General features: G+C 43.7%; 1 protein-coding gene across 4 annotated transcripts in view; it reads right to left on the bottom strand.

The window, feature by feature from the left end:
• Nucleotides 1-859: 859 nt before the first annotated feature.
• Nucleotides 860-17,170, bottom strand: part of EPS15 (epidermal growth factor receptor pathway substrate 15) — a 148,167-nt gene continuing 131,856 nt past the window's right edge. For 2 of the 4 annotated variants that reach the window (XM_056532263.1, XM_056532264.1), the window contains 6 exons: nucleotides 15,461-15,783; nucleotides 14,664-14,733; nucleotides 12,799-12,878; nucleotides 11,202-11,361; nucleotides 6,066-6,217; nucleotides 860-1,294 (listed from right to left, as the gene is read on the bottom strand). In XM_056532263.1, the coding sequence (XP_056388238.1) occupies nucleotides 1,148-1,294; nucleotides 6,066-6,217; nucleotides 11,202-11,361; nucleotides 12,799-12,878; nucleotides 14,664-14,733; nucleotides 15,461-15,783 (932 nt within the window). In that variant the 3' untranslated portion in view covers nucleotides 860-1,147. The remainder of the gene's footprint in view (nucleotides 1,295-6,065; nucleotides 6,218-11,201; nucleotides 11,362-12,798; nucleotides 12,879-14,663; nucleotides 14,734-15,460; nucleotides 15,784-17,170) is intronic. The other 2 variants (XM_056532265.1, XM_056532266.1) reach the window with 1 other exon arrangement.

Genomic DNA, 17,170 nt, shown 5'->3' with positions numbered 1-17,170 from the left:
CAAATTTGGGAGTCTGGGAAAGTGACGGCAATCATTGTCAAGCAGCAAAAATATTTTTAACAATATATAAAAAAACAAAACAAAAACACATTAAAACTGGGTGGGAATAAGGACGAGTCAGGGACATACGTTTACTGCGGATACGTTTTGTGTAGGGAAGAAATGCTCTAAAGCAATCATTTTGGGGCTAGATCACATCCGGTAACACAGGGGCAACTGGTAACACTGCACGGTTTTCTTAAAAGAACAACTCCAGGTAAGTACACTAAAGGCCCTGCAGGGGGCAGTGGATGACACACAGATTTATAGGATCTACATGTCATGCCCCGCTCTCTTAGGCCCCGTACTAGACGTGACACAGGGATTCATTTTTAATTCGAGTGTTCCCTTAAAAGGAGTACTCCGGTGGAAACCTTCTTTTTTCTTTTTTTTTTAAATCAACTGGTGCCAGAAAGTTTAACAGATTTGTAAATTAATTCTATAAAAAAATCTTAATCCTTCCAGTACTTATTAGCTGCTGAATACTACAAAGGAAATTCTTTTCTTTTTGGAACACAGAGCTCTCTGCTGACATCATGACCACGGTGCTTACATTTTTGTCCATTTTAGGAACTGTCCAAAGCAGCATATGTTTTCTATGGGGATTTTCTCCTACTCTGGACAGATCTTAAAATGGACAGAGGTGTCAGCAGAGAGCACTGTGGTCATGACATCAGCAGAGAGCTCTGTGTTCCAATGAGAGAGAGAGAGAGAGAGAGAGAGAGAGAGAGAGAGAGAGAGAGAAAATAATTTCCTCTGTAGTATTCAGCAGCTAATAAGTACTGGAAGGATTAAGATTTTTTTTTAACAGAAGTAATTTACAAATCTGTTTAACTTTCTGGCACCAGTTGATTTAAAAAAATAATTGTTTTCCACCGGAGTACCCCTTTAAGGATCACAGATCAGACAACAGCATTTACAAGTATCACTCCTCAGCCATGTTCAAAACACGAAGGGATGACGTTACCTGTTCACCGCCAGAGACTTCTCTAGCCAAGCAAGGATTGTAGAGACATTTAAATACTTCAAAGGTAGAGGTTGCAAACTATTTAAATATTTCTAGGAACTACACAGTTTTGTAACTATTACACCCGATGCTCCGGATGTTTCATGCTTCGGAGATCTCGGACTTGCTGAGCGCTATGGCAAGCTCCAGGTCCTCCTGCTCTTGTTGCTTTAGCCTCTGTAGTCTCTCTTGTTCCTCTCGTTCGCTCTCCCTCTTCGCCCATTCGATCATATCGTCCTCAGACTGGTACTGCAGATTTTAAGAGAGACATTCACTGGCTAAGCGAGTCTTAGCAGAGAAGAAAAAACATCAGTGAAGAATCGAGGATTTATTCACAGAGGGGGATACACATATGGGTTGGCGGTGCTCAGACCGGGTGCACAACAGAGTTTCAATCACAAAACAGAGACAAATGTCAGTGAAGAAGTGGAGAGAGACACTGGAATCACACAAAACTTAAATGGGCACTGTCAGAATAAAAAACTTTTTATATGTTGTACATCTTAGCAAAACAAACCTTTCTAATATACTTCATAAGAAAATGTATCTCCTTTTTATAGAAATCATGGCTTTTAAAAAAGACCATCCATCCATCCAGAACATAATCCTGTCCGGCTGCAGCATCATCTTTGTCCCAGCTAAAGCACAGGCTGGGACAAAGTCCAGGAAGTGAGGGCGGGACTAGTACTCCTCTGTGCTCACTCCTGTCCTGTCTAGCAGACTCCTTTCTGAAAACAGAGCAGCCTGCAGTGATTGGATGAAGAGACCCAGCACAGCAGACTCAGGGAGGAAGTGAATGCATGGTGAGTGAGGGCAGGCTAAGTGCTTGCCTCGGATACGTCCCTTCCTGAGCAGTGGATGTCAGAACAGAGGGATTTGTGAGTCAAATACAGAAGCTACACACATAAAAAATACATTTAACAAATCTGCATGATTTAGTGAATACCGTATAGAAGCTTTTTTTTTTTTTTTTTTTTTGGGGTGATATGACCGGTACGCTTTAAAAATCATTTAATGGCATAATTAAGATCATCAGTTATAGTATATGGTCTATGTAAATGCTATTTGCAACTCAAGAGCTTAAGGAAATGCTTAGCATAGGGGATAGGGGATAAGATGCCTGATCGTGGGGGTCCCGCCGCTGAGGACCCCCGTGATCTTGTACGCAGCACTCCGGTTACAATCAGTCCCCGGAGCTTGATGTTTGCTCCGGGTCTGATTACTGGCGATCACAGCCCCACCCCCGTGAAGTCTCCGCTCCCTCAATGCAAGCCTATGGGAGGGGGCGTGCTCCTGGATGCGTCCGAACAGCAGCAATCCCTATACAGCGCCTGCCATGTCCCACCCAATTCCTCCCCTCGTACAGTGCTCCGAACTGAGCTACCGAAGAAGAGAGAAAAAAGGAATTCTTAGGGGGTTTAAAAGAAAAATAAATGCAGGGACAGACTTAGAGTAAGGGACAGATGGGGAAGGGGATTAGGGAGAGTTTAGATGGTGATAGGTACTTTTTAAAGGTTGGGCCCCCACTATTATGAAGTGATGTCATATTTTGTCAAGTTGGGAATACCTCTTTTAGGGTAGGGTCACACATGGAGCATCCGCAGTGTATTTCATGTTGCTGATGTGCGCCAGCGTCAGTCATTAGATCGAGCTCCTTGCTTTTAGTGATTGTGATGCGTGAACCTTACTGCACACACAGGGCTGGGCCCGGGAAGCCCTGTGTGTCTGCTCGTAGAACATCCGCAGGTGATTGCGCTGCGCCCCCCCCCCCCTCCACGTGAAACATGCTGTAGATGTGGTATGTGTGACCCTACCCTAAAGGGGTTTATCTAGCTTTGTAGAATTGATGGTCTATCCTCAGGTCCGACTTCCATTATCTCCAGCTGTTTGAAGGAGCCATAAATCTTGTGCAAGCACTGCAGCCTCTTCAGTGTTTACTGCTGATGGTCCTTGCATCGCCATACTATTTGTAGCAGGAATACTGCAGCGTTGTCCCATTCAAGTGAACAGGAGAATGCTTGAGTACTCTGCACTGCGGCTACCAATAGTAGAGCAATGCAAGGACAAGCAGAAGTAAACACTGACGAGGCTTCACCACTTACAGGGGTGCCATGATTACTTCAAATAACTCATCAATGGGGGTGCCAGGAGTAAAACTAACATTTATGGCCTATCCTGAGGATTTATAAGGCTGGACAACACCTTCAAAGTTTACAGCCATCATTCTGCACTCAGTACCTATAAACACAACGTGAAACCGGAATTTTAGAAACGTTAGTAAACGTATTAAATACTAAAACTTCACATAGACATAAGTATTCAGACCCTTTGCTATGACACTTGATAATTAGCTCTGGCTCCTCCCATTTATCTCGATCATCTCTGAGATGTTTCTCCATCTTGGTTGGAGTCACTTGTAGTTTATTCAGGGGACGGGAAAGGATTTGGAAAGACACAGCCCTGTCTATATAAGGTCTCACAGCTGACCAAGCCTTTCCTCAGTAAAAGACACATGAAAGCTTCTTGGAGTTTGCATAAAAGCACTTAAAGGACTCCAGACTGTGAGAAACAAGATCTAAGAATTATGTCTGAACGAAACCAGGCCCTGCTCGTGACCTGCCCAATACCATCCCTACAACATGCATTGTGGGGACAGCATCATGCTGTGGGAACTGGGAGACTGGTCAGGGTTGAGGTAAAGATGAATGGAGCAATGATAGAGATATTCTTAGAATAATGTAATCCAGAGAGCACTGGACCTCAGACTGGGTTTAAAGGGGTTATCCAGGAAAAAACTTTTTTTTATATATCAACTGGCTCCAGAAAGTTAAACAGATTTGTAAATTACTTCTATTAAAAAAATCTTAATCCTTTCAGTACTTATGAGCTTCTGAAGTTAAGGTTGTTCTTTTCTGTCTAAGTGATCTCTGATGACACGTGTCTCGGGAAACGCCCAGTTTAGAAGAGGTTTGTTATGGGGATTTGCTTCTAAACTGGGCAGTTCCCGAGACACGTGTCATCAGAGAGCACTTAGACAGAAAAGAACAACTCAACTTCATCAGCTCATAAGTACTGAAAGGATTAAAAAATTTTAATAGAAGTAATTTACAAATCTGTTTAACTTTCTGGAGCCAGTTGATATATAAATATAACTTTTTTCCTGGAATACCCCTTTAAGCTTCACCTTCCAACAAGACAAAGGGGGAGATTCATCAAAACTTGTACAGAGGGGAAGGTGACCAGTTGCCAATCGCAACCAATCAGATCACTTTTTTTTTTTTTTTTTTTTGAGGCCTCTGAAAAATAAAAGTGCTCTGATTGGTTGCTATGGGCAACTGGTCACCTTTCCCTCTGCACAGGTCTTGATGAATATCCCCAATGACCCTAAGCACATGGCCAAGACAACACAGGAGCGACTTAGGAACAACTCTGTAAAGATTTGAACCGTATTAAACATCTCTGGAAAGACCTAAAAATGGCTTCCACCGACTGTCCCCGTCCAACCTGACTGAGCTTGTGAGGATCTGCAGAGAAGAATGGCAGAAAATCCCCAAATCCAGGTGTGTAAACCTTGTGGCCTCATCCCCAAGAAGACTGGAGGCTGTTATCCCTGCCAAAGGGGCTTCAACTAAGTCCTGAGTAAAGGGTCTGAATACTTATGTCACTGCACGATTTTATTTCCTTTTTAATAAATTAGCAAAGATTTTCAACATTCTGTTTTTACTTTGTCATTATGGGGTATTAAAGGGGTACTCCAGGGAAATAAAACTTCTCCCCTATCCTGGATGGAGATTGGTCATAAGTTTTTGATCACGGGGGGCACTGGGTCTCCGACTGCTGGCGCCCCCCTCCAATCTCCTGCATGGGGGGCTGGCTACTCACCTGTCCTCGGCATCCTACGGCCCCCACCTTCGGAGACGGGATTGAGTGGTGGCCCTTTGAACATCATATTGCTTCTAGGTCCGAAATATTGTGCGGTTGAGTTATTTCATAATAAAGGTTTAGAAGGAAGTGGATCTCTGATTTTCTGATACAGAGATTCAAATACCTTTGGTGGTCTGGGCATTCTGGGAGTTGTAGTTTTGGAACAGATGGAGGCATGCTGGTTGGAAAACACTGATCTAATGTTTATGGAGGCCCCCAATTCTGCCTTGACAGGTGGTTTCAGAGGAACAGAAGGATCAGCCATTGAATTTTAACAGCTTGATCCTTCCGTTCTCAGGAAGATAAGTCATCATAGGTGTCTGGCTGTGGTTTTGATGTGTATAGGGGGGTTGGGGGAGAGAGGATAGATACTGACAGCTGATGTAAAGCCATGTAAATTTATGGCTGTGTGAAGGGAGTCAGTGGGTTTGGTGCTTTGTAATCTTTGTATGATAGAAAGATATAATATAAATTAAAATCAGCACAGTGTTATGTTCTATTCAGCCTTTTTTTTTTTTACAAAAATACAAAAAACTAAAAAAAAAAAAAACACAAAAACCACACACACAAAAAAAAAACACTATATAAAAAAAAAAATTGTACCCATTTTCTTTAAACATGTAACCTAATGGCTGAGGGAGATAAAAGGATTCGGGGGATCAATGAGCACACAATTATTAGCAGAAGTAATCAGACCATCCCTAGTGGATCGATGGCACCTGCTGAGTTTTCTGCGTTGCTGTACTGTACTGTACCGCACCGTTTATTGCCCGCACAGCAGCCTCAGTACGTGTAAATAAGCTGGCACCTTGCAGAAACTAAGACTTGCAGGCTGTGCAAGCTCAAGCGCCAAAGCAAAATAATTAAAGCAGCATAAGAATCAACAAAAAAAGACATCGTTGGCATTTTGTTTTGTTTTTTTACTTCAAATCGATAAAAGAACAATACAAGAGGTAAGGAACAATAAAATACAGATAGGTTTTTATAATACAGAGGAGACAGAAAATGCTCGCAACCCACTCCCTGGATATACACACAGCCGATTGGAGGTGAAGGATTACAGTCCCGATTGCTTCTGGGCTCAGTTTGTACTTACAGTGTTAAAGCTACTAAGACTCCCGGCCTCGCCTGTCACTTTGCCGGTTACGAAGGGGTCAGACTCCACTTCTTTGGGGAAGCTGAGATTGAATGCCTGGAATGGGTCTCCTTGCTTTAACAAGTTCTCTGGCTTAGAGGGAGGCCTCTGGCCTAAATGGAGTAAATAAAAAAAGACGGCACATTCCGATCAGTACAATGAATTTTTATAGACGCTACTCATAAAATATAGTACATCAACTTGCCGGCAGCGACATTAAAGAATTCTTTCCATACATGGATGTGTCTCGTGAATAACATGTTATGGTCACTTTTGAGAATGGTGTAAACCTGTGACTTTCCTAAAGCACAAGTCCCAGGTTTCCCGCCAGCGCTATCTTTACCTCCAGTGCGGGGAGATACAGGCTGTGCTTGGCGGTACAGTGGCTGAGACAACCAAACCACGCTCAGCAATGTCCCATTCATCAGAAAAGGGCTTCTGCAAGGAACTTCACTGAGGCTGCATTCACACCACGTTTTTGCAATACAGTTCCCGTATCAGGTTTTTGATAAAAAACGGATTCCTCAAAACCTGACTGACTAAGGCTGCATTCACATCTCATTTTTGCAATACGGTTCCCGTATCCGGTTTCAGTGTAAAAACCGTATGGAACCGTATTGCAAACCGTATGTATAGACATGTCATTGAAAACTGCATGCCAACCGTAGCATCCGGTTGTGTACAAATGCAGTCTATAGAGATTACTACCGGCACCACTCTAGGGTGTATTCCACGTGTTGCATTGGTGGAAACGAAACACAGGGAAATCGCACAACAAGCCGCACAGGTGCGTCCCAGGTGCAATAGCGCAAGTCAAAGGCAAAGCAAATCCACATATAAGAGAGATGTGTAGGAAACGCAGGACTCACCGGGTTAGATGCAGGTAAAATCAACTTCTTTATTGAAGAGACAAACAGCGGCTTGCTTGTGCAGGGGGGAAGGAAAGAGGCGACGGACCGTATCGTGCACGTAGCACTTCGTCAGGCCTATGGCCTGACGAAGTGCTACGTGCACGATACGGTCCGTCGCCTCTTTCCTTCCCCCCCTGCACACTTGTTCACCTGCTCCCCCGCACAAGCAAGCTGCTGTTTGTCTCTTCAATATAGAAGTTGATTTTACCTGCATCTAACCTGGTGAGTGCTGCATTTTTCTACACATCTCTCTTACATGTGGATCCGGTTGTGTACGTTTTGCATAATTTACGGCTTTATCAGTCTTTTTTTCCCATACACAAAACCGTAGTCTACTACGGTTTTATGTCCGGGTGAAAAAAACGGATACAACCCGTATTTTTTTTTAAATGAAGGTCAATCGGAACCGTACAGAACCGTATGTGCGTACAGTTCCATCCGGTTTGCACAATATGGTTTTGCAGTTTGCACATGCGCAATGCACGTTGAAAGTTCTTCCCACAAATAGAACAAGAAGAACTTTATTTAATTAAGGACAAACATAAAACCGTATCCGTTTCTTCTCCAAAAAAATGTATTAAACCATATGCAACCAGACATCCGTTTTCAAACCATATACGGTTTAAAACCGTACAGAGGTATATACGGTTTTACATGGTTGTATACGTTCCGGTCCGGTTTTAAGACATACTTTTTTTGACTGATATGGGAACCGTATTGCAAAAACGAGATGTGAATACAGCCTAAACTGTATCAAAATGTATGTACAAATTTAAATCCATATACGGTTGAAAATTTATGTCCGGCTGCATTCGTTTTTTAAGAAAAAAAAGGTATATGTTTTGAACTTTTCACTCCATTATCAATAAAGTTTCACTTGTTTGATTGAAATTCCAAGAAAAAAGCTGTGCAAAGTCAAAAACCGTAAGGTGAAAACCGGATGGAACCGTACGCACATATGGTTCTCTATGGTTCCCATTGACTCCCATTTTGTTTAAAAAAAAAAAAACGTATATGTTTCAATACGGTTTTTCACCAGGACCAAAAACCATGGTAGGCTACAGTTTTGGGTATGGGAAAAAACGTTCAAAACTGTACAAGACGCAAAACGGACACACAACCTGATGCATCTTTTGGCATACGGTTTTCAATGGGGAGTCAATGCATACGGTTTTAAATACGTTTCCGTACGGTTTTCAAATTTAAAACGTATACGGGAAATGTATTGCAAAAACGTGGTGTGAACCCAGCCTGAGCGTGGTACGGGTGCTTCGACAACTGTACCACCCAGAGTGATCTGCGTCTCCCCACGCTGGAGGTGAAGATTGCGCGGACCTGAAATTTGTATTAATGTTTAGAGAACATCAGCACTTAAAAACTTTTACACCTCCACGTTATAAAAGTTATTTTTAGACAGGCCAAATGTTCTCCGGAGATTGTGTTTCTCAACCAGAGGGCCTCCAGCTTTTGCAAAACTACAACTTCCAGCATGCCCGGACAGCCTTAGGCTGTTTGGGCATGCTGGGAGTTGTAGTTTTGCAACAGCTGGAAGCACACTGTTAAGTAATGAAAAAATTCCTCTTTAAGGGGATTTTTCCACCAGTTCGCACCCGCAGATATGTGATGAAAGTTTGACCAGTGGGGGTCTCAGCAGTAGGACCGCAGTCTCGTGTTTGCCCCTGCTTGAATGGAGCAGAGGTCACATATTTGAGCTGCCACTCAACTCTATGGTCCTACACCAAGTACAGAGCTTGGCTATCTTAGTCAGGATCACAAAGATGAATGGAGCAGCAGCCCAAATGCTCAAGTGCTGTGCCAGTCAAATTGGGAACATGGGAAGCCCCATTTTCGTTATCAGTGTGGAACCCAGAAGACAGATGCCCACCGATCAGACACTCATTATCTATCCAGCAGATAGGTTATGGGTGTAGTTGGTGGGAAAATCCCTTTAGTCAATTCCCTACTGAATCCTACGACACAAGTAAGGCCATTCTAACAACACGTTAATACTCTGCCAAGAGTATACTCAAATATATCCAAGCGCATTTAACAGGTTAAAAATAGTTCACAAGATTATACTTTTGACTCAATCCTTTTCACTCCCTTTTTGGTAGAAATACTAAATTGTAATGCCATGCATATACAAACACAATTGTATGCCTATACATTAAATGTAGACCACCCCCTCCCCCCCCCCCCAAAAAAAAGAAAAAAAGGATATATATATATTAGGGATCGACCGATTATCGGTATGGCCGATATTATCGGCCGATAATCACGATTTTGGGCATTATCGGTATCGGCAATTACCTTGCCGATAAGCCGATAATGCCCCGCCCCCCCCCCCCCCCCCCTCACCGCGACCGCCACCCCCCACCCACCGCACCCCCCACCGTGATGCTGGGCGGTATACTGGTATGGATTTTTGCCCATACTGCTATACCGTTCGTGACGTCAGGTGCGTCGCTGCGCACGGGCGTCACTGCGCAGCGGCGTCTATGCAGCGTACTAGGCCGGAGCCTGCCCAGAGTGGAGAAGATGACCGCCGGAGAAGAAGGACAGCCCGGACCGGTGCACCCTCCACCCGGAATGGCGCCGGACACTACAGGAAGGAACAATGGATGGCCCGGACCACCCTGACAGGTAGGGGAGAGAAGCGGGTGGTGGCGGCGGCGGCCTATGGCCCCGCAAAAGCGCCCGCTTTAAATCAATGATCTGCAGCGGTGTCGCAGGGGGTTAAATAGCCGATAACTTATACCGGAATATTGGTATAAGTTATCTGCTATCGGCCCTAACCTGCACCGATTATCGGTATCGGCCCTAAAAAAACGATATCGGTCGATCCCTAATATATATATATATATATATATATATATATATATACACACACACACAAACAGTGGTCCCTCAAGTTACAATATTAATTGGTTCCAGGACGACCATTGTATGTTGAAATCATTGTATGTTGAAACCATAACGCTATGGAAATCTGGTAATTGGTTCTGAAGCCCCAAAATGTCATCCAAAAATAGGTAAAAGTGAGGATTAAACTAAAATAAGTAGATAACTAATACAGATAAAGCAAATCCTTACATATAAAAGTAATAAATATCTGCTGGGAGCTGTAATCACTGTCTATGTAGAGGACAGAAGCTTCTCCAGGGTCCTGTACAGTACACAGTGTCCTAAAAAAGTAACATGGAGTCGCCCTCACCTGGTGTCCAAAGGAGCAACTAACCCTGGTACAGGTAAAGAGTACAGAACATGTAATACCTCCCTGTACTGTAGGGGGCGCTACCAGACAGGAATTCAGTGCATACGCTTCAGTAATACAGAGGTTTTACCAGTGAATGTCCATTCTGATTGGTCAGTTCTTCCAGCCATTGACACATTTCACAGATCTGGACTGTCTGTACATTGTATGTTGAGTTTGGTTTCAAGTTACAATGGTCCAGAAAAGACCACTGTATGTTGAAACTATTGTATGTTGAGGCCATTTTAAGTTGAGGGATCACTGTGCATATATATATATATATATATATATATATATATATATATTTATATTTATATATAAATAAATAAAAGTAAAACTTTTCTCTTACACATGCAGTGTATACAAATGGTGATGTAAACAGCCTAAGCAAAATGTGACTGCACGTAGGATGTTTTTACATTAAGTGCCCTATTACAGCCAAATATGCCCTTATTTCCACTGTGTAAAAAGTCTAGCGATCAGCCAACAAATAAGAAAACACTTGTTTGGAGGGTTTTCACAGGGGCCTGTGCAGAAGTCATTAAATAAGTTTTTTCCTTTTGTGCTGAAGAGTCAAGAAGGCAGGGCAACTTTAGCAGCTCAGGCACGCCCCCTTGACACTTCCACCTTAAATAAAACCTTATTTAATGACTCCTGCAAAGGTAACGTTCCTGTTATTGCACTACTATCTGTCAGCACATGTCTGCAGCTCATAGCGTGCAGATGGGCGGAAATCTGCAGGCCAACTTTGTTCTGTAAAAGAGCATGCGCGGTCGACGAAAAATAGAAGATATGTGAAGACGAATTATAGAAGTAAAAGACCGATGCTCATATAGGGCAGGAATCCGGCTGTATAATGCAGCCTGTAATCTGATTTGTCAGTTTATTATAGTCCCAAGTTTACACAATACTGTAGACAGTCTGGACACCTACCTGGCGGGGGTGGACATGGTCGAGTGGGTGTTCCAGTTTTTGGAGGTAAGGCAGGTGGAGTGTCTGCTTGAGAAGACTCTGCTTCCAATGTGCTCTCGATGCTTAGTGTGTCTTTTTCTTTTAGGGGCAGCGTACCATCAAAGGAGTCTGTGCTGTTGTTCTGAAAAAAAAAAATTAAAAAAATGAGGAAACATTCAATTTTTTCCTATAACAAAACAGTTCCCCCATATAAGACAAGGGATCTGTATTTTAGCCTAAAGGGGTACTCCGCTGTTCGATATCTTATCCCCTATCCAAAGGGTAACCCCTGCAGCAGCCCGGTGCCTCAGCATCCCAGAGCTAAGTTTTCTCCGAGGCTGATGACGGGGCAAGGGACGGGGCATCGTGACGTCAAAGCCCGCCCCTCGTGATGTCACGTCCACCCCACTCAATGAAAGTCTATGGAAGGGGCTTGTATTGAGGGGGCGGGGCATGAAGTCACAAGGGGCTGGGCTGTGACATCACAATGCCCCGTCCCCTGCACCGCCGAAAACTTAGCTCCGGCTGCTGCAGGGGGGATCGGAGGGGGCATAGGGGATAAGATGTCTAACAGCGGAGTACCCCTTTAATTTGTCTGTAACCTTGACCGAAATAAACGTGAAGGTATGAATTAGGAAAGAAGAGGATGTGATTGTTTAAAGAGTGAACGGTAAAGATTAAAATTTAGGAAGGAAGATGTTCGCACTGATCTATCAGAAGTTTGGTGGTCAATATCCCGAATACAAACAGTACAACACTTCAGTATCACTGTGTACACCTAGGTATATACCTACTTGGGGTGTAACCATGAGAGACCGGAAGGGTTCCTGCAAGTTTAAGCCCACAATAAGTAAAGAGCCCCTTAAAATGATTTAGGGGTACTCCGGTGGAAACTTTTTTTTTTTTAAATCAACTGGTGTCAGAAAGTTAAACAGATTTGTAAATTACTTCTATTTAAAACTTAAAGGGGTACCCCGCCCCTAGACATCTTCTCCCCTATCCAAAGGATAGGGAATAAGATGTCAGATCGCCGGGGTCCCGCTGTTGGGGATCCCCGCTGCGGCACCGCGCTATCATTACTGCACAGAGCGAGTTCGCTCTGTGCGTAATGACGGGCGATACAGGGGCCGGAGATTCGTGACGTCATGGCTCCGCCCCTCGTGGCATCACGGCCCGTCCCCTTAATGCAAGTCTATGGCAGGGGGCGTGACGACCACCACGCCCCCTCCCATAGACTTGTATTGAGGGCGCGGGCCGTGACGTCACGAAGGGCGGAGCTGTGATGTAACGATGCTCCGGCCCCTGTATCACCCGTCATTACATGCAGAGCAAACTCGCTCTGTGCAGTAATGATAGCGGGGTGCCGCAGCGGAGATCCCAGGGGTCCCCAGCAGCGGGACCCCCGCGATCTGACATCTTATCCCCTATCCTTAGGGGCGGAGTACCCCTTTAAGTTTTAGTACGCTTTATTCAGAGCAAAAAAGTGGAGCCTGCAGAAATGAAGACCTAGCGCAATCCATACGACAGATGTTAACTCAAAATAACTTGCACCTTACAAACACACTTTATATCAGAATACCTTGGACAGCGTACTGAAGTCCGCAAATCCGCCACCAAACGACTCATTACCAAAGACTGAAGCAAAAGGGTCATCAATGCCTGTTAATATATAATTTGTAGAGTATTGTATATAGTCAAACTAAATGGGGTTATCCCAAGATTATTAATTATCTCCTATTTACATGACAAGAGATAACTAGCTGATCAGTGGGGTTCTGGCAATTGGCATTTCTACCGATCACAAGAGCAGAGGTCAACTGTCCCCTGAGAGAATGTAGTGTCAGCACGTATGGTCGACCATCTCTTCATTTATTCTTTATGGGACTTTTGAACATACCAGAGTTTACCACTCTGATATATTTGGAAGTCCCACTGTTTATGTGCTCTGCCACCCTATTCACCTCTGGTCTCATGATCAATCAGGGTCCCAGCAGTCAGACCCATACCGATCAGCTAGTTATTCCCCATCATGTAGATAAAGGGATAAAACTTAATGCAAAAATTACGGTGATAGATTTGATTTGTTACATTGGTCTTATTTACATATCTCAGCAGTCACGTTTTTGTATTAAAGGAGTACTGCAGTGTTAGACACTAATCCCCTATCTGTAGGACAGGGGAATTAGTGTCTGATCGCAGGGGGTCCAACTGCTGTGACCCCCGCAATCTCCCATACAGGGCCCCGGAATTGCCAAGGTGCTGCGCGGGTAATGCGCATTTCGTTGACACCCCCCTCTATACAGCTCTATGGGAGAGGCAGGGATCCACGAACACTGCATTTCCACCTCTTCCATAGAGATACAAGGAAGGGCAGAGCCATACAGGAGATCGAGGAGATAGGGGATAAGTGGCTAACACTGCAGATCTCCTTTAGGGTACGTTTACACGTACGCAGATTTGATGCGCGGGATTTTATGCTGCAGATTTCAATGTAAACTAAATGACTGAGCTTCTAATCAGCAGTTACAGATCCTGTACATGTGACCGTACCCTTAAAAATGTGTAGACCAGGGGTGTCAGGGCCTGTCCACACAGCAGATATTTAGCCAGCAGGATTCCACTTGCTGCAGAGTTCCATGGTTTTCAAAGGGATTCAGCTGCTCTGTACATACTGCAGAATTTCTACAGCAGAATTCAGTCAGCGGAATGGACCCCCGTTCAAAGAATGAACATGTTCATTCTTTGGGTGCAATACTGCCGGACTGTATTGCCATCTATAAGAAACCACGTATCCACGTGGTCCTACCACCAAAGATTTTGACAGTGCCTGCTACAAGCAGGGTTCCAGCGGGTGAATGTCTGCAGTGTGAAAAGGCCTTACAAACTAGCTGGATTACTTCAGAAATCAGACTAATTGTTTTTGTTAATTTGACAGCCAATAGGAATTTTCATAGACATGAAAGGCTGTCCAGGCATGCTGGGAGTTGTAGTTTTGCAACAGCTGGAGGCACATTGGTTGGGAAACACTGCATTAGACTATCCAAAAAATGAGGGGCCGGTCTTGTGTATTCTAAATACAGGGAAATAGTAACAGACAATCAGAACTGGAAGATATATAAGGCTAGAGTTACATATATACGGCGTCCGGCTCCTGTGAAACTGTGTGAAAATTTCCACAACCGATGCACCAACTGATGCCAGAAGTTCATCAGTTGGGCATCATCAGGCATCTATTGTTTGTGAACGCTGTGCCGGTCCGGAGAGTCCAATCATCCGGCATCTAAACTGAGACCCCGGATGATTGTGAACTGTCCCAGTCAAATGAATGGGATCAGTTCTGGCTTCATTTTCTCTCCGGCGCATTTTTTTGCTGTGCCGGAGGGAGAAAAAAAAAAAGGAAGCACCACAAATGTAAAGGAGGCCTAATCTCCTAAAACTACTTACCAGCTTCAGTAGTTGCTGGGACAGCAGTACCACCAGGAGCAAATGGGTCATTGGTCTTTAAAGCTTCATTCTGCAACAAAAATAAATATAAAGTCACTTACAAGAGGCTACATAAGTCCTATGAGGCAGAAACTACAATGATCTCAAAGATGATGGTGTCCTCAGAACAAAGGCTGTTCACATACATAACCATATTAAATAAAAAGACTTTTTCCAGTGATGGCGAAACACAAGGATAAGCCATCACTTCATGATCTGTGGAGGTCAGACCTCAGGCATGGAGGAATATTACTGCTCGTTTATTCATTCTCAATGGGACTTCCGAACTTGGCAGAGTGCTGTACTATTCTATCTTTCGAGTCCCACAGAGAGTAAATGAAGCGGTGGCCAAGCATGTTCAATGACACTACACTCACTAGGGGGCATCTGACCTCCATTATTGAGATCAGTGGAGGTCTAACTGCTGTGACCTCCACAAATCAGCTAGTTATCCCCTATCCCGTGAATAGGGGATAACCTTTTATTTTGGGATAACCCCTTTAGGGTCTATTCACCAGTACAGTATTCTGCGCAGATTTGATGCGCAGTATTTCAAGCTGTGTTCAGTTTACATTAAAATCTGCACCAAAAAATCCTGCGCATCAAATATGCGCGTCAAATCTGCACACAATACTGTATGTGTGAAGAGACCATTAAGGTTGTTTGTCTGGGTAGGTGACAGCAAAGAAAACATACAGTAGATTCTCAAAAGATATTTTATAATATTTGAGCTACGGCTATGCAACATCACCACATACCGAGGCCAAGCCGCTGTCTGATAATGGGGCAGAAAAAGGATCTGCTTTGAAAGATGTAAAGGGATCCTCAGATGAAGAAAATGGATCAGCTTTGGAGGAAGTGAATGGGTCCGTTTTTGAGGACATGAAAGGATCTGGTTTTTCTGCTTTTGAAGATGAGAAAGGATCTGATGTTTCAGCCATTGCAGGTGGGAAAGGATCTGCACTGGAAGAAGAAAATGGATCTGCTTTTGAAGATGAGAAAAGGTCGACTGAAGACTGCTTGAAGAAAGCATCAGACGCAAAGGGATCAGAGTCTTTAAAGGGATCTCCCCCAAATGGATCTGCAAATAAAGACAAGAAATGTCATCTAGATGTCATCCGTGGACTAAAAGATTATATACACATACATACACAGTCATGGCCGTAAATGTTGGCACCCCTGAAATCTTTCTAGAAAATGAAGTATTTCTCACAGAAAAGGATTGCAGTAACACAGGTTTTGCTATACACATGTTTATTCCCTTTGTGTGTATTGGAACTAAACCAAAAAAGGGAGGGAAAAAAAAAAAAAAGAAAATTGTCATACATAATGTCACCAAACTCCAAAAATGGGCTGGACAAAATTATTTGCACCATTAACTTAATATTTGGTTGCACACCCTTTGGAAAAAATAACTGAAATCAGTCGCTTCTTATAACCATGAATAAGCTTCTTACACCTCTCAGCCGGAATGTTGGACCACGCTATCTTTGCAAACTGCTCCAGGTCTCTCTTATTGAAAGGCGCCTTTTCCCAACAGCAGTTTCAAGATCTCTCCACAGGTGATCAACGGGATTTAGATCTGGACTCATTGCTGCCACTTCAGAACTCTCCAGCACTTTGTTGCCATCCATTTCTGGGGGCTTTTTGACGTATGTTTGGGGTCATTGTTCTGCTGGAAGACCCAAGATCTCGGACACAAACCCAGCTTTCTGACACTGGACTGTAAAGTGCAACCCAAAATCCATTGGTAATCCTCAGATTTCATGGTGCCTTGTACACATTCAAGGCACCCAGTGCCAGAGGCAGCAAAACAACCACAAAAACATCATTGACCTCCACCATATTTCACTATAGGTACTGTGTTCTGTTCTTTGTAGGCCTCATTCCATTTTCGGTAAACAGTAGAATGATGTGCTTTACCAAAAAGCTCTATCTTGGTCTCATCTGTCCACAAGATGTTTTCCCAGAAGGATTTTGGCTTACTCAAGTTCATTTTGGCAAGATTTAGTCTTCTTTTTTATGTCTCTGTGTCAGAAGTGGGGTTCTCCTGGGTCTCCTGCCATAGCATTTCATTTAAATGCTGACGGATATTTCGCACTGACACTGATGCTCCCTGAGCCTGCAGGACAGCTTGAATATCTTTGGAACTTGTTTGGGGCTGCTTATCAACCATCTGGACTGTCCTGCATTGACACCTTTCATCAATTTCATTTCTCTTCCGTCCACGCCCAGGGAGAGTAGCTACAGTGCAGTGGGTTGCAAACTTCTTTTTTTTTTTTTCAAGAATAATTTTTATTGGGTTTCATAATGCACAGACAGCCGGGAACACCCGGTGAGGATCAAAACAAAGAAAAATAGAAAAAACATAAATGAGTAAACAGCATGATGCAGTAACATCTCTAGTGTCCATCCTGTGATAAGATATAGCCATAGAAAGTGCAAAGTCCACAACCTGCGAAAAGGCA

The sequence above is a fragment of the Hyla sarda genome, chromosome 7 (genome assembly GCF_029499605.1).
Source record: "Hyla sarda isolate aHylSar1 chromosome 7, aHylSar1.hap1, whole genome shotgun sequence".
NCBI lineage: Eukaryota > Metazoa > Chordata > Amphibia > Anura > Hylidae > Hyla > Hyla sarda.
Note: the sequence above shows the minus strand (reverse complement) of the source record. Positions and strands in the feature narration are given on the sequence as shown.